General features: G+C 39.3%; 1 protein-coding gene across 1 annotated transcript in view; it reads right to left on the bottom strand.

The window, feature by feature from the left end:
- The window catches only part of LIMCH1 (LIM and calponin homology domains 1), a 173,341-nt gene that overhangs the window by 78,034 nt on the left and 68,096 nt on the right, over positions 1-27,211 (bottom strand). The window contains exon 3 of the mRNA XM_057371762.1: positions 19,503-19,572. Within this exon, the coding sequence (XP_057227745.1) occupies positions 19,503-19,572 (70 nt within the window). The remainder of the gene's footprint in view (positions 1-19,502; positions 19,573-27,211) is intronic.

Raw genomic sequence — 27,211 nt, forward strand, 5'->3', positions numbered from 1 at the left:
GMCCCTGAGAAGCTGACGAAGACTGCCCTTGCCAAGACAGCCCAGCCTTTTTCTGCTTTTTTTGGGCAGTCATCAAGGAAAAGATGTGTCTCCTCCAATAACAGCCCTGCTTTCTTGTCAAAAGGGCAAAAGCCACCTTTAAAATGGTGTGAAGAAATGGGCAGTTGGCACCATACTTCAAAGTACATAAAAACACACCAGAAACCCCAAATGTGGCTCTAAGTGACCTTYGGGTAAAATCTAAGTCTGCCTGAAGATAAAATCATAGAATCTTAAAATCTCATAATTGGAAGAGAACTTCCGAGATCATCCAGTCCATCCATCCCCGCAGTACTGCCCCTGTAACCCCTGAACCATCAAACSACATCACCCAGAGCCAGATCCAGATCCCTCTTGAACACCTCCAGGGATGTAACTCCACCACATCCATGAGCAACCTATTCCAATACCTGATCATCCTACAGTGAAATTTTTCTTTTCTAATACCCAATCTGAATCTCCTCTGTCTCAGCTTAAAGTAATTTCCTCAAGTCCTCTCACAGTAGGCACAGCCCCATCTCACTACAACCTCCTTCAGGTTCTTATAGAGCACAATGAGGTCCACCCTGAGCCTCCTTCAAGCTAGACAAACCCAGCTCTCTGGGTGGCTCATTACCTGATCCCAAAGACATCTTGTCTGCAAGTGTCAAGGTGCTTAGATCCTGCTGCTCCCAACMAGGTTCACTAGGGCAAAAAGCTGCAAGTGCCTAGAGCAAGAGGATAGTGCACAACTTTGATGCTTGATTGTARAAAAACTTATCTTTCTTCAGTAATGTGAAGGAAGCTGGGCAAGGGAGAGAAGAGCAGCCTTGCAATGAGCAAGAGCAGCCTTCAACTCAACAGGCAAAAGCAAACCACAGGAGGGTGGGAGGGGTGCACACAGTGTGAGCTGACCCTATGACTTCACTAGTTAASTAGGTCCTGATATTACCCCTTGCTATATCAGGTCATTATTCCCTAAGGCACAAATAAAAAATTTAAACAAATAGGGGCTCAGTCAACATCCATGTCTTTTGGGGGGAGAGCAGATGATGATCAGATGATGTGAACTTCCTCAGATCTGCCAAATCCAAGATACACCCTGAGTAAGATGGCTTTGTTTACAGCACTGGAGACAGAACATAGGCAGGCAGGGAAAAACCCAAAGCATTTCCAGGCTATTCACTGGCACTGATGCTGATGAAATCACAGCCAGATGTCAACCAGATGTTAGACTTCACCAGGTCTTGAAGAGGGGGTGCCTATCTGATGCCATATTCTATGCTAACAGCCACGCTATGGCTGAAGTAGAGGGTAACATTTCCTTTCCGCCCCCTCTCTGCAGCTCACTCTGTCAGCTTTTTAGTACCAGATGATAGCACTTGGCTTGTGAGGGATTGAGTCTCAGTTTTACGATTTCTTCAGTTACCCACTTTTTTTTTTTTTTTTTTTTTTTTTTTTTTTTTTTTTTTTTTTTTTTTTTTTTTTTTTTTTTTTGTGAATAAAGCTCACAAAGAGTGGGGTTAAATACAAGCTGTCATACAGTGAATTGTAGCCAAGCACTCCCAGAAGCCGCTGGAAATTCACCTTGCAAACCCAGAGCCAGATGGGTAAAAACACAAAACCAGCAAAAAGTAAGGCATGGCTCCTTTTGCTGTGATGGAAAGGATTGTTATTTATCCAACTCTGCCTTCTTGGTTGGGCTATGATGTGGATCAATACAAAAGTTATGTCAGAGTGGGCTGGGGAAAGAGCTACAAAAGAGGCAAGAATAAAGAATCATYGCAACATGATGCTCTGAGGGCAACCTGAGCTCCCATCTGTGGCAGCTACTTCTCATCCATCCTCCTGGCAATGGTTCTGCTGTCTGAAGGAGAAGAAGAAAGGTCCTGAAAACAAATTTGATCTTTATTTGCACTCATATTATGACTAAACTAAACACAGATTTCAATGGTTTCAACCCTGAAACCACAGCTAGTGCCACAATGGCTCCCTCTGGACATCCTTTTGGGAAAACTGGACACTTTCTCAGCACATCCCTGCAGCTGCTGTGCCCATAAATGAGCTCTATAGCAAAATATAAGAATGGCCAAGAAATTCACAAATAAGGAGAACATGCTGTTTCCCAAGTTTGATTTATTTGTGTGTCATTATCCAGACCCACTGAAATGGTAAGGAAAGTACAGTCTGACTATGGATTTATAAGAATTCAAAAGACAGCCRTCCCAAATGAACTGTTTAAAGAAAACAGAAATAAATAAACTTTAAATCTAGAGTTCTAAGTCATAAGAACAACTACACCAGACATGCTGAAAACAAAATATAAGTAAAGGAGACCACCAAGGAAACTAACCTGAGCATTAAATATGGGAGGGTATTTTTTTTCACTAGACATATTGTTAAGGCTTATCACTCTGCATTAAAAAAATCAACAATAAATAAAATTGAATTACCTCACGAGCAATACGCTCAAAAGGTAAAGCCCTGGGATAGTCAAAGGAACACCACAAATAGCTTAATCTCCAACAAAAGTAAGTCCTTYGTGTGTTATGTACAGTCATCAACTAAAACCACGCACTCCTGAATAAACCTGTGCCTTTCCAGGCTGCTGTCAGGGCAATTGTGTGTTAAGCCATGGCACAACAGATACTCTTAAAGAACTATTTATGTGTTCCTGCCAAGAGAGGTACTTTGGTGGTAAAGATGATTACCGATGCAAAGCGTAAGATTGATTCCATGTTTTCCTTAATTATACTAGAAGGTCTATAAAAGACAATATCTTTCTTTCACATACCCTGCCTTCTTTTCTCTGCCTGCAGAGTCCAAGCTTCATGGGATCCCTTTGATCACATTTGATATCCCAGAGTTCTGATACCCAATGCCTGCTTTCTATATTTTGACTTGACTGTAGAGAAAATAGCCTCATTTTCCAGGAAGAGCAGTGTTGACTATTCAAGGGACCCAGCTGCAGGAAACCATGAGATTCAATGTGCAAAGGGAAATTTGGAATGGAGTGGGTCTTGCAGAGAAGAAAATGAGGAAAAATTCTGTGGATCATGAGCCTTCCTACCTGAAAAAGTGTGCCTGAGTGWATTATTAATTAATTATCTGACCAGCATAATCTATTACAAACCAGTACAGGTAACGTGAAGCATAATCAGTGCATCAGCATGCAGCTTCAGAGGTTACTATCTGAAAAAATACTTCTCAATCTGTGATCACTAYTGACTGCTTTTGGTTTGTCTCTCCCACCACATCCAAAGCAGATGTCAAGGACAAAAAATAAAGGAAGCAAAAATGAGCAATCATGAGAATTATATATAATGCTTTTCTGATACACAAGAATGTCATTATTTAGAGACACAAAACTGTATTGGAGGTATAGCCTCTATTCTTACCTTCCTCATGTCATTTATCAGCTGTCTTCCCAATCAGGCACAGAAGCAGATTTCATCCCAGTTGTATAATCTCCAAAAATACAGGATTTTAATGGAAATATGTGCATGATGAGCATAATCTGAAATTTTGTGACATCCAGCTATATTGAACCGGATGAGCRTTCAGGGCCAGAGAACAGCTGAAATTTTCTCAAGTTTATTTTTAAGATTTGAAACTGTAAAGCTACGAAAGAAAAYGGAACTTAAAACTAAAATCAATATTACCTCAAATCTCTAAAAGTGAATGTTTGACCACACCTGGCAGCCTCATGACATTTTTTCTAGTGCATTAACTACTCACTTCTAGCATGACTTTGCTTTCTTGCCCCTTTTCTTTTACATGGTATGAAAATTGTAACACTTGTTAGTATTTAGACTTCTCTCAGCAGACAGCAATCTGCTACCGGGATCAGGACACTCTGCATCCCGAGCTGTTGGAGGGCCTCTTCATCCCTCTGTCCAAGTAAAACTGCTGTAGGTGGGCCTCAAAAGATGCAAGAAAGCTGCTTGCAGGGGCCAGGGGCCTGGCAGTAGCTGTTAAAATCAGACCAAATCTCTATTCCCCAAGGCAAACAGCAAAATAGTGAAACCGCCAAGGAGGACTCATTCCTGTTCAGTTCATGACCTCTGCAAAAAAAGCAACAAATTCTACCTCTCCTTTCAAACTAAACATCTACTCTTTATTGCCAAGGACTATGTTTTAATAATCTGTGGTGTYCAAGGTTTGATAAACATCAGAAATCTTTTTGCTGCTGTTACATGATACCTGACATACATTTTCCTCCCACTCACAGTTTTGCAYTTTCATGCCAACATTACATAAAACATACTGGACTTCCTTAATGTACAGGTTGGGATCTCCTTGAAAACACTTTTAAAAGAAGCTGTTGAAGTCCAAAAACCACATTTTTTTTTAATTGACTTTTTCTACTGAGTGTTCTACTGAATGAAGTTCCAGCACATTCCCCATGAAAAACCTACCTTATTGTTTTTACTTCCACTTTAAAAAAAAATAATAGAAAGATTTCATATTTAGGTGTCTAGAAATACTTTGGTGAGGAAAAGGAAGGGGAAGAAAATGAATACTTTTCAATTTTCTGCAAGTGAAAACCAAAATATCTGTGTAAAAATAAGCACAGACAACCAAAACATCTGTGCAAAAATAAGCTAAATAAATCTGTGTGCATTCACAACTTTGACCATATACAATAAAACAGCYTGAATGACTGAACACCCCAATACTATATCCCTGTATCTGTCGTTTCTTTCCCAGATTTGAAAATATATATTAGGTGTCTAGATGGCATGACCATAATTGTCAATGATCTATCTCCAGCTTTGGTGGGTTTTTTTATGGTAAATATTCATGGCAAGATGAGCTACCCAATAGTCTGGCAGTGATTTTCTTTTCCATTCCTTTTCAACCACCAGTAAAGCAGTCTCCAGATATAATTAAAGAAATAGCATAACTATCCCTGAAGCTATTGAGCAGCAAACACAGATGGACTATGCAGAACAGCCTACTTAAATTACTTAAATTGCTACTGTCCATTATGTCTATAGAGGTCATGCAATCAGGCCTTTGAAGAGGCATTTTGAAATCAGGATTCATGGATTACATCTGGATGCCAGCAAAATTTGCAGTTGTGAAGACTAAGCTTTCAGAAGGATTAAAACACAGTACAATAATATAATATATTTAAGAAGCAGAATTTCCTTAAATTAGTAGGTATAAAATCAATTATTAAAGCAAGAGAGAAAGAACAGAACTCTTATGTTGTGTATTCCTATTGCAAATCTTTTCCCCAGGTTTTTCGCAATGTCTTGGTTCTGGCTCCTCTGGACAGCAGAACAGAGGACAGGAAAAGATCTCTGCTCCCACAAGACTGATATCCCTGTTGTTCAGTTTTCTGCAACATGTTAGAGGTATACTGCCACGACATCATCTCTCCCCTCAGAATACACAAAGCAACAWGGGCAGGAAGATGTGCTCATCACATGGATCACACCAGGTCTTCAGAAACAGGAACTAAGCAGCAAAGATGGCAGAAATAGCTTGTCTCATTTTTTGGTGAAGGGAACAGAAAAGGGAAACAAATCAGCTATCACTTTAAACTTCAGTTTATACCCTACCTGGCCTTACCAGACTTGAGATAAACTTTGTTTGTTAGAGGAAAATAAGCCTCATGCTTATAATTCAGCTTACCTGAGTATAACCAGTGGCTCCTGCTCACAACAGTCACAAATAAAGCCAGCAGTGATGTTCACGTAACACCAAATAACAAGCTTCCAACTCCTCACCTGATACTTCTGAAAACTGTTTCAATTTAAAGCCACATAAAAAACTTAGTAAAACTTAGCTGATGAGATTGCATAAAGAAAAATGGTAAATTTAAAGTATATGTTTTTTTTTTCCTTTCCTCAGCAAAGGGACAGGACTCTAAGTTGATCGGAGAGGAGTATATCTCAACAGCAGAACCAGTAGAGTCCAGCAAGATTATTAGGCCAGGCATCAAAGACAATGAAAGCAGCTATACTAGCTCCAGCACCAATAAGAAGCTGACAGCAAATTAGCTGATTTAAAGCACTGCAGTGTCCCAGTCCCCAGCCAGCTCACGTCTCCAAACCATTCCCACAGGCGCAGATTTCTGGAGAATGCAAATGTTACACATGGCTACCCAAAATCAGCTCAGGGCCAGCAGGACTTATTGGCTTTGGCAAGCACCTCTACATTGCCCTTCCTAGTGACTGGGGAATATGCAGCAGACACAGGACTGCCTTGCTTGAATGCACTGACCCAGCTGACGCTCAGCACTGTGCTGAAGCCAATCAGCCCTTAAATCTGAAGACCCTACCAAGAGCTACCTGGGGTTTACAAGGTCAACAGATGTGGCYCCATCTAAATACAGGGGCTGCAGAGCTATGCAACCACCTTAGTTGATGCAGGAAAATGCAGCACAGGGAGCCCACCCACGCCAGAGGTACCATGGTCACACATACCCTGCATACCCGTCGTGTAGATGCCAGCCAGCCCAGAGCTGCACAGCAGCTTCGGAGTGCCTGTGACTGAAGACAGCCTGAAGAGTCAGCTATCAGCTCAGCAGCACCCACTTTCTGGGGCTTTTTGGCTACCTGAAGTCCTTAAAGGTGTTATGCTGCATTGCTAAGTTGATCTCATACCTTTGGGCCATTTGGCCCCAAATGGGAAAGGCACAGGTATCAAGGTGCTCTCCTGCAAGAGCTGATGTGACTGTCCCAAGCAAGGGTGAGAGATGCCAAACACAAGTAGGCTATTCAGTGAGTTGCCCACACCCAYATCACAGAGGTTATCCAGGGTTGTGCATTCTTTGGCATATCCTAAACTCTACCTTCCATTATCCTGAATAGAGCAGTTGACTGTTTTTCCTCTTATTTACTTCCCATCCTCAGTCTGGCATTTTTATTTCTCCAACTTGTAAAGTTATAGAAGACAAGGATATTTCTATGCTGCTATAAAAAGAGAATAAATTATAGTGGAAGCAGTGATGGAGAATACTGACCACAATCTTTGAAGTTCTTGGTGTGYAATTTGCTTACATAATAGTTTGTATTAAGGTTTAAGTGCTGGATTTCTAGTATTGCTCATCAAATTTCAGCCAAATTAAATGGAATAAGCAAGGTGAAYTACTCTTGGAAGATAAACTACAAGAATTTTCGATGCAAGTATGAGAACACCAAGAACTATCAGTTCTTAAAAATATGTTAAGGTCTGGAATTCAAGGAGTTTCTGTTCTCTAGGATCATATTTTAGAAAGTAAATTTTAATCAGGATTGGGTGGCTCAAGAGATTGGGTAATAGTATTTAAAAAAGCAAGTGATTAATCTCTGATCAACCAGAGGGTAAGGACTAAAGAGCATTTAAGGTCTCAAATGCCCCTGGGAACTAGCCAACTTAGTCTAACACTGTGGGTGCTGACTCTAGGCAGATTTTGGATTTTCTCACGCACAGTCCTCATGCTTATGAGTAGCCTCCTCTAAATTTCATTAGATCTATTCCATCCTCCCCAGAATCCTGCATTAATTATGCCTATGAAATGCCAATGGCAGATAAATACCAAATTTGCTGATAACACTGTGCTGACAAATACCTTGTTTCTCTCCATCCCTTTGAACTGCATCTATATGTTGTTTCTGAATTACAAACTCCTGAAGGCAGAGACTTGAGGTGTCATAAAGCATAACAGGGAAAAGGAGACTCATATCAGCAAGTTGATACTTTGCAGGAAAACTGATTTTGGTCAGCGCTGACTGTATCATTCAAAGATTGGAGAGGCTCAATGTCTGAAGATACAGCTCCTAAACTCCCTTCAAACTAATCATAACATCAGACTGAATTTTGCTCTTTGGGTTGTTTCAGACAGAATGAAAGAATGGGGAATAGCTGTTTACAATATTGCTGAAGATAAAGCATCACCCATTCTAAAACAAATCTGCTAACAACTTGCTTAGTCAAGTTTTTGTTTGACTGCAGCAGTCCTCCAAGAGAATGAAATTATCTTGCTTCTTCCTTGTCTAGAATTCTAGTCTGCTGACATATCAGATTCCATCCAGTCACTATATAGCAGTGTAAAAATAAAATACAGGCAAGAACACTAAATGGGAAGCTCAATCTACCTTGACTTCTCAAAAAAACCAGAGCATACCAAACCCCAGCCTCCTATGACATGTTACTTTTTTATGTAAGCCTGTCACTAAACACTGACTTTAATTACAAATTTTATGTGTTCTTTTGGCCCACAACATTTATTTATGTGCTTACTTCTCTTTGCCTCTTTAGAGGCTTTTGTAAGAGCTCTGACAGCACTCCGGGAGAACCATTCTGTTCTATTTACCAGTCTGCAACTAGTTTTGCCAATGATTGATGCAATTCCTGCATTTGTTCATAATTTGTTTTTCTGAAATATCAGAATATACATTGCATCCAATATATTGTATCAAGCCTGCAGTATTAGTAGTTACGATTTTTTTTATCTGCTTGTATTTTCTTTGAAAAGAAGCAAATAGTACTGCAGAACAGTGTATCTRTGTGAGATGCATGTGGCACTCAGAACATTTCAAGTCATCCTTTTCATGCAGTTGCAGTGGTTTAMGAAGCAACTGCTATCTGACTTCCTTAGGGGTAACAGGAGAATCTTAATGAWAGAAAACATCCAGGAATTGTACAAAAATGAAGGTTTTCTTATGCTTCTGCATATGTCAAGTGACGGTTGCATGAAGTATTTTTTTAGATCAAAAGTTGAGGGATTTTATTAGCTGGTGCTACTAACCTGTGCAGACATTTATCTGGCACAATTTTCACAACTTGCTTACAGTATCACCTCAGTTATCTAGAACTTTGTGTTATCCCCACAAGGGTCAAATTCCTGACATGTATTAATTACACTGAAAATTGCTCCGGATTACTTGAAACCTCAAATAACTTCACCTATTCACTATCCTCCCTTTTAAATAACAGAGGACATACTGTATAGTGGTGCTAATACTTTGTGGCTGATCCCTGTAACTCCAGAAATTAATACATAAACGTCACACTTCTTATCTAGCAGGTCTGCCAGCTTTGGTCTGAAAACCAGGCTTGAGAGGCAGACAGCATTTATAGCATGGTCCTATTCACTGCTGTGGGCTGTGGGACAGGAGGAGATAGGAAGGACAGGAAGGTTAGAACCAAAAAACCACTGACCAGCATTCCTGATCCATGCACTGCTGGCCAAGGAAACAGACCTGCTTCACAGTTCAGCTCTCTTTAGTTGCCAGAATGACCTTGGATCTGTAGTCAGCCAAAGCCTGGGTGCTGCCTGCACGGTAAGTCTGTGTCCCACTGACACTTGAGCTTTACAGTTGTGGTTATTGTGCTGCATCTTCTCATGCCCATCCCCAACAAGGCAGGCCTGCAGCATCCCCCTGAAGGCACTCAYCAAGCAGCTTCACAGGAACCTCTATATCTGCATTATATCAGGACTTGAAAGCAAAGATGATGACGCAAAGACCTACTGACAACTCAGGTAATTTAGCCAACAGMAGGCATTAGCTCTAAGATCCCTAATGCCGTTGCTAGGCAGGAGTGGTAAAGTTAGGATTGGTTTTGGAAAAACCAGCAAGCCTCTTTCCAAGCAAACGAGAAACAGTATTCAAAGAACAAAGCAATGAGGCCGATTTTGCTCACAAAAGGTATGAGAAATATCCAGGAACACTTGGTAACACCCGTAGGATTTGTTGACTGTGCAGCCAAGCTACACAGCACCCAACCAACCCAACAGTTATAAAAGGCAAGCAGCAAAGGCATCAGCAGCCCGGGCTATCAGCTTAAGGCCTGAAATTTGTTGCCCCACAACAGGTGCAAGGATGAGAGTCACAGTCTGGCACTCAGTCCAACCTGCCTCCCAAAACCCAATATTGCAACATATTAAGACAAGTAACATYTCTCTAGCAGTAAAAGGAGACCAAATAATACCAACACTATTACCAAAACAGAAATGAAAGGGGAAGGGGGGCAAGCATCATGTTTACCATTGGCCTAATGGAGTAACACAAGCTTGGTTCTAAATCGTGCATGAGAACTAGTACAGTTCAAAGGAGAAAAGCCGAGATAATGAAATAGCATAACAGAATGGACTGAAAAAAGCTGAGCTGAACTCAGTACACACTTGGATGCATGCACACATTTAGCAAGTTCAATACTCTCCCCTTATTGAAAGGCCTGAAAAGAAAACTCCCTTTCACACATCTTGCGGTAATAAATCAGTATGCACTATTGCCCCAAAGAAAAACAGACATTCACTAAGTAACAGTGCTTCCCACACGAAGATGAGGAGGCAGAAACAAACAAATACACGGCAGTACTGAGGACTTTAACAGAGAGAAACCACTCCAAAGAKCTGATAATTTCCTCGGTATTGCAATATTCATTTTCTAGACCATTAGTTAAATTGCTTGTCCATAAATGAATGTGCAATTCTCCTAGTAAGCTGTGGGACAGATTTCCACATATCACAAGGTTTTTCAGCTTTCAAAAGGTTAATAGTTAATGATTTTGATGTCCCTCAGACAGTTCAGCCTACCACTGTATTTTCCACAAGCAATTAACTAAGCTGTTTCCTCTGCAGCATTAATTTTAACAGGTTTACAATAGTATCATTYGACCTCTGAACATTTAAGAGGAAACACATTACAATTGGAAAGTACCATGCCAAGCAGGAAGCAAGTGGCTTTAATCCAGGAGCACTAAGGAATGCAGAAGACAAGGAGAATTCAGTGTCAGATATTTCAGCCTCTATGAACTCTTGACCACAGTACCAGACTACAGAATTTGACTGGGCTGTGCAACCAAAGAAATCACTGTGCACGGATCTTTAAGGCACCAGCTTTCCATTAGTTTGCCTTTTTGCTTGTTTGCTTTAAGTCAGGGAAACAACTATAATGTGATCTTTGGAGCAACATAYGTTCCTTCATCTTCATTCAGCACGTAGGCTCCCACTAGCAACATGCACATCATCTAAAATAAATYCACTTAAGAGTGCCTGGAAAGGTTTTCAGCATAGTAACAGTACGAACAGTTGTTAGCAGACATTAACTGCAACAGACTTCACCMAGTTGATTTGCAGCCAGGGAGGGGATTAGAGACAGCATTCTTGTGCCACCATCTTCAGCCCARGGGCTGGGGTCACAACAGACTGTTGCTTGCTCTCTTTTCACAAGAGAAGGTAAAGGAAACTTGAGCTTGCGTGGACCATTTTGATGTGGCTATCTGTTGGTCTGACCACRCTATGAAAAATGTTCCTACTTGCCACCCAAGGACTTCTCAGGTTAAGAGCTTTTGGGAAGGTATCCTCTCTTTTCTCACCTCCAGTGCTGCTGTTATGTGATTATTGACATTGATCKAGCTGTTCCCTGCAGCAGAGGCTACACATCACTGAAAAAGACAGTTGGGGATCAGAGATGGTATTTATAGCACAGACCTACAGACTCCAACCTGTGAGAGGCTTTCCAGAAATAGGGAGTGAGAATACTAAGTATAATTTTAAACACAGACAACCTTTAAACCAAGGATTTAAGGTTGAGACTTTCCCGGGTTCCTGTGTMCTTTGCTTTTGGGCAATGCCTTAAGGAGTGCATTTAAACTCTGTAGCTGCAGTTTCAGACCTATTTTAAACTGATGGAATGACATCTCTTTTGCCAACTTGGTGAGCCTCTTCCTTCCCTCCTGCTTGCATTTCTGCTCATGGTGTAAGAGGAAGGGTATTYTTTAGCCAGATCAATTGCCCACTCCAGCTAATTTGAGGGCTAGTGCTGTCATTCGTAGGAAAGCCAAATTCACAGTAGCTGAAAGCAACCATAACCTTAGTTCTAGTTTTTCTTGTGAAGGACAAAAGCTGATACTTATTTAGCTTCCAGATAGTTGTAGGTCCGTATATTTTATGTGTGTTGGCCTAAASATTTGCAGTACACCAGCTCAGTAYTYCTTTTTAYATCCTCATTGCAAAMTAATCAATTTTGCAACAGAASACACACAAAAATTGCAGGTGCCTGGATACAACTGCAACAATGCTACATTCACCACAGGATACAGGCGACACATTCGCAGACTCAGGGTATCCAACTCCACTGAAAATTCCTGAAGATGGAACATGTCTCCAGGGCACGTGGTATATGCCCAACTATTAAGAGAAGTGACAAGCTTCAACAATGGGATTCATTTGGAGGAGTATAAATCATTGCTCAGGAGGCTCTTTTTTTCTATGACAGYACCTCAAGGTAGGCACTGATCCTTCTCTTCACATAGTGCAAACTTAAGCTACGTAGCTAATGGCATTTTGTTTGATAAACTATTTTTTTTTCTGATACTTAGAGATACTTAGACATTATTCTTCAAAAGCTTGCCATTTCTGAAATACTCACTCAACCATTGTCAATAAATCAATGTAATGCAGGTCAGGGCTGTACCTGCAGGCCTTTAGATCTGAAAGCAAATCTACCAATTATTCCAGTGGGCAACCTACATTTTTCACGGGTACAAAATGAGCTCCTCCTGAAAGCCAGCTGYCTTCCTCAACCCAGGGAAATACTCTGTCATTTGTAGTAAAGGTTAATGCCATGATAAGGGCAAGTTTACATTTCAGCTGCCTAGCATTATCACTTCAGCAGYAGCAGCAGCAATGTTTTCCTTTTTGCTGTTTTCAAATGTTACCCCTGGAATCCTTCAGTTAATCAAACTTCCTATGTTAAAAAAATAATCATTATGTTTTATAAATAACACCTTTGAGAAGTCACTTGACAGCCATAAAAAGGTAGACTCTTTGCTTTTAATCAAACACTTTTTTCTAAAGCATGCTAAGGCTGGGCAAGAAAAGGTCTCCATACAGCAAAAAAAATAAAAAAAGGAGATCCTCTGCAGTGACCATCCTCTCTTGGTTTTAACACAGAAAATGTTCCCCTTACCTCTAAATTTGMACATTAACATTCTAAATTATTCAGTGTGAAAAAAGCTAATTATAAACCTACTGATTAAACTCACAGTTGTTGGGAGAGCAGTCTAAAATGAGACTGTGAATGACATAGGAATGCTTGTGATATTTTTATAACAGTTATTTATTATTTGTATTAACATACTGTCTTGGAGTCCTGGCCATGGAGCAGGACTCRTGGGGTGAGGTGTTAGACAAAAACAGACAAGCAGATGATCATTGCCACAAAGAGCTTACACATATTAATAGCATTTGGCCAAGCCAAGTCCTGACATTCTCAGCAGCAGAGCTCAGCAGGCTCAGAGCATCACTTAAGCTGACTGTGAAAATGCTGCACCTTGAATCCTAACCAGTCTAGTTTGGAAAGGGGTCTCAACAATATGACAAAATTTGCATACATCTACAGCAGTTGTGGATCACTGCCATCCTTCACATATGTCTTGCWAACATCTACCCATCCTGGCTGGTGCTGTCCTGTCCCAACAAGGAAACAAACTGCTCAGRGTACCCTGGGTACTAAATGAGAGACTTCAGCTTATAACAAGGAACAAATTCCTGGACACTGGCAGAAGGGGCCATTATCCTTATCAGGACAGCCCCAGACAGGAGTGGCCCCAGACAACTAACARTTTAGCTTACTGAGTGCACTGTAAGCACTCCAGCCAAGGAACCATCCAAAAGAAGGAACATAAGGGCCAGCAGTGAAGTTGGTCTGCCAGAATCTTGTCTGAGTTCTGGCTGGGGCCAGTAGTGCAGAAAGCACACAAAAACCTGTGAGGGATCAGTAACAGGCAATTTGGAAAMAAATAACATTCTCCAATTCAAGTTTCACCCCCAGCCATTATAAACCCCACACTGCAGGTGGTAGCTGAGGAGAGAAGTGATCACTCATGGACAACTCATGAGCCATACAGAGACAGTCAACATGAAGACTACTGGGAGTTGGCTGAACTCAATTCTCTGAGGGTGTGTGTTAGTGCTAAATGCAGCTCAGGTCATCACAAGCAAATAAATAAGGTGGGGTCATTTATCTYCCTTTGTTGTGTTTGTTCGTTTTTCTGTAGCTCATGCCTTTTATTAATTTCCTATTTTTCAGCCTGTCTTGCATCCATACATCAGATTATAATACAACCTTGGAAGCCAGGTAACACAGGCTGCACCCAAGTGCAGAAGTGTAATATGTCTCCAGCACATTTGCTGTCAGGTCAATGACTAGTTTCCAGCATCAAATGTTTGAGAGTTTTGGAACCAAACCAAACACACCAGAGTAAGTGCACCCATTTCAACCAATAAAATATTAGATGAGATGCCAGCACTGTATTTTGCCTTTGTCTTACTAGTTTAAATGGGAGGAGAACAATGCTTTCTGAACAGCATTTGTATGGTTAATTGGAAGCAATAAATGCTTCAATCCAGTTTAAAAAATAAAAACAGCTGAATTTTCATAAAAAGTTWTAGTTTTTATTTCTTTACATCTCATTTCCCCCTCAATACTGCTTTCTCTATGCTTCCTGCCAAATTTGAACTGATGGATATTTTCCTCTTCTRTAATGGTTTGACTATAGCTTCACTGCACATTGTTCCACACAGTTTACAAACAGCGTGGTTAAGAAACACCTGTTAGTTTGCTTTTATATTCTTCATGTAATTTAGAAATATTTATGAATACAACATACAGCTGAATTCATTAACCAACAGTTTTATAAGGTAACTCTGTCTAGCTCAGATGACACCCAAACAAATAGGTAGGAAAAGCTAAATGGAAAATCAATTTGAAGGCAGTTCRTAAAAGCTAGGGGAGTAAAAAACCCAAACAACACAAAGCATACAATGACATGATAATAACCATTCATTTTCCTGAGGACAGTCTTGCTTTAGTGAAGAGATTCAATATATGTTACAGTATATGATAAGCCAAGGCTAAATATTACATTAATCAAACATTCAGATTTCAGAAATGAMAGCAGGCACAGGAGGTGTAGAGAAACCAATTACTATTTAGCAAGGAAGATCTACAGAAAATATGGCAGAATGGTTTGCATGGTATTTTGCTATGCTGTTGACACTTCGTTTTCTGTCAACATTCACAAAAATGCTTTTGGGAAGTATGAAAGAATGATAAAAAAGCACATCTTAAAGCTATGTCTATCTCTCTATCTTTGCTAATTATTTTTAACTATGTGAWACACACTATGCTTTATTTAGGTCTTGTAGTTTTATTTTGAGGTTCATATCTGCATGAGGAAACGAGATCTCGTTTGCTGAATTTAATTAGTAGCACCAACTCCTGAAAGCTAACAGAATAATGACATTTCTTCGAAATAACATAAAACATAAAAAACCCCAAACCTGTAATTTGTTCAATAGTACAGCATAAGAACAAACTACCAGCACCAGCAGACAGGAGCTGCTCTTAATAAGAGTAACAGCAAGTTCTCAGAGAACAYTTTGCCAAGAGAAACTTCCTAGGAAAATAATGAGAGAAAAAAAACTACTTYGTCTCCAAACAAACAAGCTTTCTTAAGCAGTACATTTTGGTTCTGTTCACCTTGGTGCAATAACCATGCAATCACATGACTTTTGAAGAGCTATTATTTTCCAGTGCTATATCATGCTAATGTCACAACGTCAAGGACCATAAACAAAGTGAAAACTGGATGCCACAGTAAACAGATTTTTATTCAGTAGCGCTGGAACATGAGCCAAAATCCAAGCTAAAGTTCATCTCTCCATCTTTGTCTTGACTATTTCCTACTATTATATGTGAGAATCGTTCACACAGCCTCTGAAGTAAGTGTCTGAGCTCCTGTGGGGATTGTTTAAGGAACTGAAGTAATGCTATAAACTCCCCTAAACCCTGTCAAACAAAAGATAAGGCAGAAATCTTTCCTTTTCTCACAGAGTGACATTATTCAGGGACAGGAAGCAAAAGCTTGAATCTTTTTAAGGAAAAAAGAAAGTCAACATACGGTGGCTAGCATTACAGGGCAAAGCTTAATACAATGATGCTGGTAATTTTTTACAGAATATATAATAAAGTATAGATGTACAAAACTGTAATTAGTAGAAACCTTAAAAATTAGTTGTATTCACTATGAATTTCATACAAAATGAAGCTAACAACAGTTCACTGAAAAATTGCTGCTTTTGTAAAAATCACTTAATTATATTCATTGTACTCTAATAATCCACCTTTTTAAGTCTTCTGCAGTTCCAGATGTTTTTTWAATGAATAACTCAGCCAAAATACTTCTCCAGCCTTCTACAATATATGAAATGATGCTGCTGGAAAACTGACAGTCTTAGAACAAAGATGCTCAGTATCGATTTCTCACATGAGAAAATTTCTTCTGGCTACAAGAATTTTAGTAAAGCCTGTGACTCTTACCTAGGCCTGATATGTTCTTTGAATGTTTTGTGAATTTGCATTTTGGTGGGAGCATTAGCTTTCGACATTAATGAATACTGAACAAGAATTAGAAAACATTTAATCAAATTTAATGCTGCAAGTCTGAATACCAAACCAGTGGTCCTCCATTTTCTTTCATTAAAGCAATGTATCATTTCTGCTGTGATAACAGAAGCAGTCAGCACTTCTGGAGATCAAAGCAAATTGCAAACAAGCCTGCCAAGCTGAACATATGTAATTCTATATGTAATGCTGCACACAATTCACATCCTGATTTAGACCTGCAACTAGACAAAGATCATCTTTGTGTATTTACATGGCTTGTGTTTAGTRTGGTGGTGTTCAGATTCTTGAGATCCTTGCTTTAACGCTACAGTACTATAACCAATAAATTTTACTCCAATGATTGGTGTTCTAGTACACAAGATCTGCAAATAATTCCCTCTTAAGCTACATGAGCAAGTCACTGGGAGTTTCAGAGTAACTGAAGATTCATCTTGTTCTCAATGCCAGGAAAAGTTTGAAGAATTCAGTCTGTCAACGCTAGACCAGTTATACACAATACTTCACAGAAGTGTTTTGAGAAGTCACTCAAACATAAAATAGAGACAGAACTTTTACACCTGATAATAGTCCCAAGTGAACACCTCAGCATGTGTGTGATATAGACCTCAAGCTCACTGTTATTTTCCTTCAGTAAAGGACACTTCTTAATTTTTCCTAACCATAATAAAGGAGAAAAATAGACTGTCATCTGGAGAATTAGACGCAAGTAGACATTTTGTAGAGCTACATAATATATGACTGTTTTTGTCTCTGAAGGTTAAAGATGAAACAAAAGGTACTTTGAATACTCCACAATCACACATAAGTTTTAGCTCTTACTGTCTAAAAAAGAAAATGTATCTATTGTCTCTCCTAGCAAAATAAATACTTATTCTACCAGCTACTGGAAAGAAATTAATTGTTACAATAAATAGGTTATACTTTTTAGGCAGAAGGGATATCTCGGAGCTAAAAGCACATCTCATGCAAGGCAGAAAATGTACCGAAGCTTTCACAGCATTTCTACTTGTACATGAGGAAATCACACTCACYGGGGTGAAATAACTGGAAAGAAGTAACTATTTAGTACGTCAAGCCAACCAAAACTAAGATAATAAAGAAAAATTGGCAATAAATAAAGGAATGTTTCTCATATATGGACAACTACCTAGGAGGTATAACTGCTTGTGGACCATAGTGTCAATATTTTAATTTTTTTTCAGACACATAGGCACAGAGGTAAGTGAAAAGGAAAGGATACACTCTGTGCTCAAACATACTCCTGATGACTGTACTTTTAAATAATAAACCATAAATAGGCATAACAGACTGGATAGAGAACTTGATCATTTAAATCTATATGCAATCMTTAAAACAGCTACTTACGACTGTAACTAAAAATGGCAACAGAAGTCAGCAGATATGGAAACACATCTTGGAAAGCAAGGGGAAATTTTGATGGTTTGTTTTGTTTGGAGCAATTTATTCACAGAACAGTAGATGAAAACATCCATTGGTAATATTCAAGAACTCTGAAACAGTGAACTGTTTTAATAGCCTAATTATTTATTAGGAAAACTATTTTAAAAGTAGTTACCGAAGATAATCAGAGCACACAGGTACAGAGGTAATAAAGTCACTTTACATCACAAAAAAAATCTGCTGTATCATTAGTAGCCTGAAAACTGCTTTTTTTTTATAAAGCTTTGAAGATATACATCTTGCAAGAGAGAGATATCTCAAGGAATGAGAAAAATACGCACACAAAACTACTTCTTTCTGTGTCCTTCCTACTACAACCACCTTACCGTTGGGATTTTACATATGAATAAGGAAAAAAACCAATGTAATTCAATATCATCTTCTTAAAACAGTCATAACAAAAATTGAGTCTTTCCTGAAAGYGAGCCAAGGAAAAGAAAACTGCACTACTGGTACTTTTTGCAGCTGTTTATATCAAATATTCCTTTCAACTAGGACTGCAAAGGAATAAAACTGGATGGGTTTTAGAGGCAAAAGAAAGATACACATGAAAACCAGAGAAAGGGTGGTGGGTATCGAAAATTAGATTCTAAATCCCGGCAGTATTCATGCAGAAATATCCTTGTCAATGTACAGGTTGAAGGACCCAGCCTCAAAGGCTATGTAATAACATTATAGAACCAATTTAACAGCAAATGTAACATGGCTTCTGATAGAGTGAAACTTTTTAATGCCGTTTATACAAAGRAATGTTAACTTCAGCTACCTACAAGTAATATATTCTGAATCATGCACAACTAAGCTACAATGTGAGCAGTGCCAGAACACAAAGGAACCATGTACATATGATGAGTCTAAATGGAGGATGGTCATCTTCTACATACATTTCTATTCTTTCTATCTTCTACATACATTTTATTTCCAATTGCAACTGAAGGTAAAATCAATATAGCTATATTTCTATGTGGCTAATGCTGTTAGACCCAACACCCACTCACACCCCCACCTTCTGCCCCAACAGCAAGCACAGGGGCACAGGACTGTTCCACCACTTGAGGTGACCCCTGAGCACCCAGTGCTCTCCACAGCTCATGAGCTGTCAGCACAACCTCTGTGGTCTTTCTTGCTTACAACAGAGTATGGCCAAGTTTTGCTCTGCCCTTAAAGTCAACATGAAACAGTTCCCTAGATAGTCCCACAATGAATGTTATCTGCAGACTGTGGTATTTTGGGGAAAGGGAAAATGAGACAAAATATACAAGTACAGCCTTCTTCCTTTCCAAAAACTATCTTTCTGTGGTGATGGCTTCTAATGCATGCATTCCAGTTTTTCTAAAGCAAGCACCACAACCTGAAGGTGATATATAACCAAGGAGATCATCTTCCTCTAAAAACATACCCTGCCATTTGAATACTGCCCACTTCTGCAAAAAAAAAACCCCAATCCTGAAAGGTCTTAAAGTGACTACACAGAGTGTTCAGATTTTAGAGGGACTGTCTGAGTTTGCTAGGCTAGAAGAGTTCAAATGACAAAAAAAAATTCCTATCACAGTCAATGTCAAGGTGCAAAAAGCAGCACTGAAGTATTTTTTCTCCATTTGATATACTCACCAAACCTGCAATGGGGGTCGGTAGTCTATTGATCTTTTTTACCAATCCCGGCTTTATTGCATTCAGCAACCTGTTATGAGAAAGGAGTATTTCATGAGTGGTAAGTCACAAAATCCAAATTATCAAACACTTTTCCCCAGCAAATAAGGATTTCAGTGTGGCTGGAAAAGAARAATCTCCCCTTTCTCCCTTCTGAAAACACACATGGACACCCAAATTCCACCACTGAAATGAAGAAAGACTGGGATGAATATTCACAGCACAGTAACTCAACAGTATTTATTTCACATTCTAAATTGGTCTAGACTACATCAGTGACCCAGACACATTCTGGGTGAATTTTCTCACATCAGTCTGCTGTCACTGCATACAGGCAGGCCAAGCCTGGAAGGGCATGAGAGCAGAAACCCAGAAGGTATCCAGGTTTGGCAGTTTCTGCACTGCAGGAAAGGGAGAAAAGATGTACACTTTTGGTGTACTGTGGTGGTCTGTCTACTTTTCTTCATCTTTACTTGAACTTAAAGGCCATCCTTGCACATATTGTGTAGAATGAAGGGCTCCAAATATCATAAATGAGAGAAGACAAATAAAAAGGGAATCCAAAAAAACCCATCTCATCAAGAAAACACCATCAGGCCAGTGATACCACAGTCGAACACTGTTCACTATCCAAAGATTAGCAATCCCCCAAATCCAAGTCCTTCATCACTCATGAGCAAGCTGTAAAATGTGCTGACATGGCTCATTGTTAAACATAAAAAAAATTACCAAGACCCTAAATATAAGGAATTTTAATTGCAAAATCCTGTTGCAACAAATACTGTGTCTTCACCACCCTTCCCCCAAGAGAAAACCATAATGCCTTTTTATCCGAAGAATAATTCAACCAGTTCCATCCACTGGGAAGAAAATCACCAGGTCAAGAAACAGACTTAAAATTCAAGATCTTTGAAGGGAAACAATGATGTCTGCTTAAATTTAAAACTTTGAAAATTAGAACAGCCAYTATGGAAAAGAGGAATCTTCTTTTGGGCTTACATGGTCTCCTTTCAACAGCAGACACCTCTGGCAGCTTATTGTGGTGGTAAAATTATTGATAYATAATATTTGAGAGGTCTGGCTGAGAAGTTTATCCAAACTAAAAGAATATTCCTTTCAACTAAAAGCTAACGGTCTGTGACAGTTTCCAGCTCCCTAYTTCTGAGCTAGGATAATAAGGGGTGTTTGCCACAGCTCAAAGCTCCACCAAAAGCCATCTCTCCACAGTGGCACATTATTTGCTGCTTGATTCCTTAGGACTGTGGCAGTTTGCAAGCTCATGAAGGAGTTCATCCCTCCTGGCATGAACATCTGGCTTTATGAACATTGAAAGGAACACCTTTCCTCACCTCTTTCCTATTCTGTCTCCCTGAAATAGTATATAGGTTGGGTCTCTGCRATCACTTGGAGAGAACAGGGCAGCAGAGTGGGAGGTGCTATTCTCAGTTTCCTGTGATCATACTTAGTAAAGCTGCTTCTCCATGTGTCCTAAATTGTACTCATGTCATCACATTCTTGAGGTTCCTGCATTTCCAATACCATCATGTATTGAAAGTAGCAACAAAACCAATATGAATTATATCTCTTGGAGTTGGGGGTCTAGTTTTAAAAGTTGAGGTTAAAAACTCTGTAACTCAAGCTCATACAGATTGCTGTAATATTCGTCCCTTCTGCTTAAGGTAGAATCTAACATTAAGGTCCTAAAAGCAAATAAATTAATATACTTTCATAGACAAAAAATTCACTTTTCCCCATTAGATGAAGAGAATGCCAAGAAAAGAACTGCCTGTCTTCTATAACCATGATTTTATTTCATAGATGGAAAAAAAAAAATATTTCCCCCCCCCCAAAAGATACTACAGTACTTTTTAACCTCACACAGCAGCAACCTTTTAAAACTACTATTTTCCATTTAGCTGCTCCACCAGGCAATTAAAGAGTTTTTTTTCTTTTGCCAGAGGACTTCATTCCAAATACTATAGCTCCCTTGTGATTTCAATCTTCAGTCTGCCTATTCCATCTCAGAAAAAAAAGAATATATTAGCTAAAGCATCCCATTTTCTTTATTACTCAAACGTGAATGCATCCGGCACCCTAACCAATATTGCAGCTGCAGATTAAAAGTCATAGACAATAATAGAAAGCAAAATAAAGAGTTCTTAATGGAAACCCCAAATGCCAAACCCCATTCAAAATAAATCTTCAAAATGGCTTGTACAGACTTCCTTGTGAAATATAGGAGAAGGATAAATTGAGAGGAAGGAAAGGAGTAGGGAACAAACAACATTTTAGGTCACCATTTGGAGGCTGAAGAGAGAGGAAATGGGATGGGGCAACATGGAAAACCCTGAGGAAGAAATTAAAATGATTATTAAAAGGTTTGCCTCCTGCTGGAAACATTTCTAAGCAGTCTGGCACCAAACCCCCCAGGACTTACTTGCTGCAGCCATGTCAAAGGGAGGTTTCTTCCAGAGCAGACTGACTGCTTCTGAATTATTGCCTCATCTAGAGCAACAAACCAGATGCCAAAACATTGAGTGGTTTAAGCTTGCTCTGCTACCAATGCAGCTGGAAAGTCATGCTGTTTGTGCAGAYGGTCACAATGGTCACCTTCACTCACACAGTTACTGTGCGTCCCTGCTTCTCAAAACAGCTTCTTACTACACCTCTTATTGCATAGGCCTCTACACAAACTAAATTTTCAGTGCCAATTTAGACTCACATAGAGCATATGTCTTGATATGTAGTTTCACCAGCTCTGGTAGATTCCTGTTGAAATATGGGGCAAAAAAAGATCCTTTGCTATTTTGCACTGGGGACCTGGCACAAGACCCTCGGCCCTGGCCCAAGGGACAGACTCTTCAGCGAGGAAAAGCACAAACCCACACCTTCTGCTGGCAGCCCCTGATAATTGCAGTCCCATGCTTCCTTGGCTCACCAATCCTGACCAAAGCACTTGGCTGCCCTGYGCCCCCTGTCTCCAGCCAGGTCCTAGTTTAAAGAGTTTTCAGGAGAGAAAATCTGCAGCACACATATTCCTCTGGCAGCCTCAAATGCATCTGCAGCTCCAGCCTGTGCCCCCTCCCCCAGTCCTAATCCTAATCCTTGGCTCATTCTAAGTGACCCAAACAAASCCACCAAACACCCAAAAGACAATAACCTAAACCAGGATACAACTAAGAATTTTCAGGCTCCATTCACAAAAAGCAAGTGTCTAATATACATATGACCTACTTTCAAACCCTTCAGGCTCTCTGTGGGGATTCCTGCCCATTACCCCTAGTCCTGAGTCAAAACAATCTTCTGTTCAAAGTTCTCTTGTCACATTCAGTCCAAAACAGAATCATTAATGTTGGAAAACACCTCTAAGATTATCATGTCCAAATATAACCCAGCACTTCCAAGTCCACCACTAAACCATGTCTCTATGAACAACACCTACACATCTTTCAAGTATCTCCRGGGATGGTATCTTGACCRCTTTCCTGGGAAGCCTGTTCCAATGCCTAACAACCCCTCCAATGAGAAAATTTTTTTCAAACATCCAATCTAAATCTCACCTGGTGCAAYCAGACACTGCATAGAAGTTAAAACATTAGACCTGCCTTACCTCATAGAAACAAATGAGCACAATGGAAGTGGAAAGTTGCTCTAACCCCACTTACAGGGAGAAGCTGGGTCACTTCCTTCCCCCGATAAAAAACAGCTCTCATAGGTGTGAGAAGAATCAATTGCTCTATTGGTGCTGTCYCCAAGGCTTGGAATTCCAGGAGATAAGGTATCTCCACAGCTGGACAGACAAGCTGAAATCAGTACTAGYCACTGTGTGACTAACCTATTAGACCTTCCTTGGGTTTTTTATCATGAGTAGAGAAYTTGAAAAACTTCTGCCAGGAAGAGAAGGCATTTCAGGCAACTGTTGATAAGAGAGCTAATGAAACGCACCAATAAACTGCCCATGAAATTCTTGCAAGAAAGCATCAGTTAAGAAAATATTCAGAGGGTGGCTGCCAAAACCGAGCCTCCAAAAAGAACTTGTTTCTAGGAGGAAATGGAAGAGAAGCATTTTCAGAGAATAAACTTCAGAAATGGAGAAAAGAAAGGTTGAAGTAATGTGTATTCACAGATCAATCCAGTTTGGAGAGAGAGGTATCCAACAGAGCTCTTTGCTCAAGTAACAGATCATAKTCCTAAAAAGAAAAGCTGACTAATGATCTGATCTAAAAGTAAAAGGGCATTTAATATTTCAGAGTTCGGGAAATTCTATCCACACTAAACCTTTATAGAGACATTTCTCTCTTCAAATTAAGTTTTACAGACTTACATTTAAACAAGCAGCCTTTCAGCACTTGATAATTATTAGACTAGACAGCTTCAGTATCCACATATTTTAAACTCATGCTCTAATGGCAGCTCCAAAATGCCCCCAAATATTTGAAAAAGACAGTAAAATCCACTACTAGTCTTAAAGATGAACAAATCACATTGAAACAGTGAACAATGAAAAGTCAAAATATTTTGTTGCAAAAGACATGGCTAAGAAGTTTCAAAATATAAACATGTTCCCGAGGTCACAAAAATATTTTTGGGAAAACATTCTTGAGTGATTGCTAATGATGCCCCTGACATCATTTATTTAGAATCAGATGAACAAGGTGCTTTTTTAACAAGCAGGACAGAACTGTCTTTGTCCTACAAAGGGCTCACAGTCCAGTCTAGTATGTAAAAAGTGAGTAAAGACCTATGCAAATATGTAGCATTGAGAAAACAATATTCCAAACACAGGACTGCATGAATCTTGCTCTGACAAAGACTGAAAATATGAACAAAATAAAGGCCTTGCAAACAGCTCAGGAAAGGCAACAGGGAAGATTGTGAATCAGTATCTTCACAAGCTATTTTTACAGAGCTGACTGATGATGTGAAAATCATCTCATGCACCTATAAATTCACAATTCATGCATGGTTTTTATACTGCGTAGCAATGGCCATGGATAATTGCCCATACTAAATATGCTTTCTTAAACACACACTCTTGAAAAACTGAAACTTCTCACAGGATTACCTTGCCTTACATTTGAGCAACACTTRTTTTGAGTGGGTCACTGTTCCACTGTCTCCTGCCTTGTCAATAACCAAGCATCAGTGAAAAAGCTCTACTATTTAGTCTGCTGAAATGCCTTTTTTTAAAACATAAATAAAATACAGGTAATTCTGTCTGTACTCAAGCATACCCCTCACTGTATCTGCCCTTCTTCTCATCATGGGCTTAGCATTACGGTTTATGTTACCTTTGACCCCTCATCTGAACCATATTAATAAAGAGCTCTTCATTTAAAAAAAGCCATAAACTTAAAGATTAGGAAACTCCGTATTCATATAAAACTGTTTCAAATGTCCTTACATGAACCTAGATGTTAATGCTTAATGAGCCTTGGGGCCCATCTCTCAAACCTGGAGGCATGCCAAATTCACAATGCTGATAATGTTTTGGCTTTACAACATAGAGCATGAAAACTGCAGGAGAACACCAATTCCTTCTCACGTCAAAGCACAGGTCACATTCAAAACTCCAAATATGCCTGTGAAACTCAAATACATTCTTAGTTTCCAAGAATAGGAAAATCAAGCAAAATACTAATTAAGCATAAGGGCTGGGCATCCACTGACTTATCCACTGTACATTACACAGTCAAGYGCTGAACTGATGCCAGGCCCATACCACTGACAGGCAATTAGAATGACATATCTAAAAAATCCTATATTCTACAAAGGCTATTTGTTTTCCCCTACCAGGTGACATTAACTTGCAAGAAGAACAACTGAAACACCACATGTGCAGCAAAGGCTGTTCTTCATACCTCACGGTATCACTGGCTCAGAGCACAAAAGTTTTATTATGCCATAGCATTACACTTGTACTTATCTGGCATTTATCCAGCCCTTGTTGAAAACTGCATGTCAACCCAAAGCTTGCTCAGATGAACTAGAACTATGATGCACATCCAAAGAAAGTGCTCTCTGAGAAAATGCAGCTCATTCATCACCAGTGATATGAAGAAAACAAGCTAAGGAGATTTCTTATTTATGGAACAAAATTATTCTCATGACAGAATAAATGACAAATTCCACTAAGTAATTATTGGTCATAATCATTTCAGCTCACTCAGATTTATAGCCACACTTCACATTTTCTTTAAATACCATTAAAATAATCTATGTGCATGACTAACTTCTCATATTTTTTATTTCAAAGCCTAAAAACATTCTTGTACAGTTTAGGAGCATATATTCTTAGTGTGCACAGCAGAAGAAAACTGCCTTTGCTGTATATTGTCCTACAAGAGACAAAGTGTAAAACTTTTTTCTTAGTTCACTGTCCATACACAATTTTACCAAGATTACTTAAAAACAGTTAAAGATCTTTGCATCTCCTCTTTCAAAAAGCAGCAAAAAAAATTACAGAGTTCCAGAGTTCCCGTTTCAAAGAATAAGCATAGTTTCTGCACATTTTACTAAACTACATAACACCATGTGCTATTTTACAAAATAACTGTCYTTAGAAAACAAGAGCCAAAAAAGAAGAGCTTCAGATGTGCTCACAAGCTGGTATCCAGAACTGCACAGGCAAGTCACATCCTTCTTTAACCACACAGAGTTAGTCCTCTTCCACTTTCATATGTGTATGCCATTACTTCTCAAGGTATGCAGTTAAATATTTATTAGAACTTTCATGCTTAACAAAAGTCAAAGATTTATTATGCCTGCATGTATACCATAAATTGATTTTAATACAYATATAAACCAGACACGCAGCTAAACTGTTCTACATACAGAACTAAAGGTATTGCACACAATCATGTTGCTGTTGGACTCTGCTGCAAAGACAATTAATGTCTGCTAATATCCAAACTGGATTCAGTTTTAGTTCATTGTTTAAGGTCTTTTGTCCAGGATCCATATCCCGATTGTTGTTATTCTTTATGATCTGGTCCTGTTCCTGACATTAGAATCTCATTAGTACTAATACAAACTTTCCATGTGACTAAACTGCTTGATTCCAGAGAAAGCTCAAGAGTAAATATGATCCCAATTGCATGTCAGAAGTTCTTACAGATGCACTGGATATATATCCTGTTTGGATAATCATATCAAAGCTAGTAATTAACTCAGATTTTTGAAGTTTCAGATTCCTGCAGGGACCTCTCTAACTACCAAACGCCCAACATGAAGSAAGGAACCCTGCAGTCACAGAGCTGGACAAGGGGAAGTGGGCAGCAAGGAGAAGGGGAAAAAAAATTAAAAACACATTTGCAAGGAAATKAGAGCAGTAACAACTGGGCAAGGTTGCAGCAAGACATATGCATTTTTTCTTCTTGTAATTATTTTTAAACTTAGCAATTTAATAGCAATTGTTGCATGGTTAGAAATAAAAGCAACCTTTATTTCCTTACCTGCTGTTTCAAYAAACCCAACAGAACAACCCAAACCAGCAGGGCAGGCAGAGGGGATACACACTTTTTTTGGCAGCCAACCTGCATTCAAGTGCCTGAATCCATAGAATAGGAACACCTAAGCACTGCAACAATCAGATCTAATTTATTCCTGATTAATCCTCTAGCTTCTTATGATATCTGGGTCAAACCTAAACATTAAAGCTATGTAACAAG

The sequence above is a fragment of the Malurus melanocephalus genome, unplaced genomic scaffold, assembly GCF_030028575.1.
Source record: "Malurus melanocephalus ecotype Western Australia unplaced genomic scaffold, MMel_1.1 scaffold_157, whole genome shotgun sequence".
Lineage (NCBI taxonomy): Eukaryota > Metazoa > Chordata > Aves > Passeriformes > Maluridae > Malurus > Malurus melanocephalus.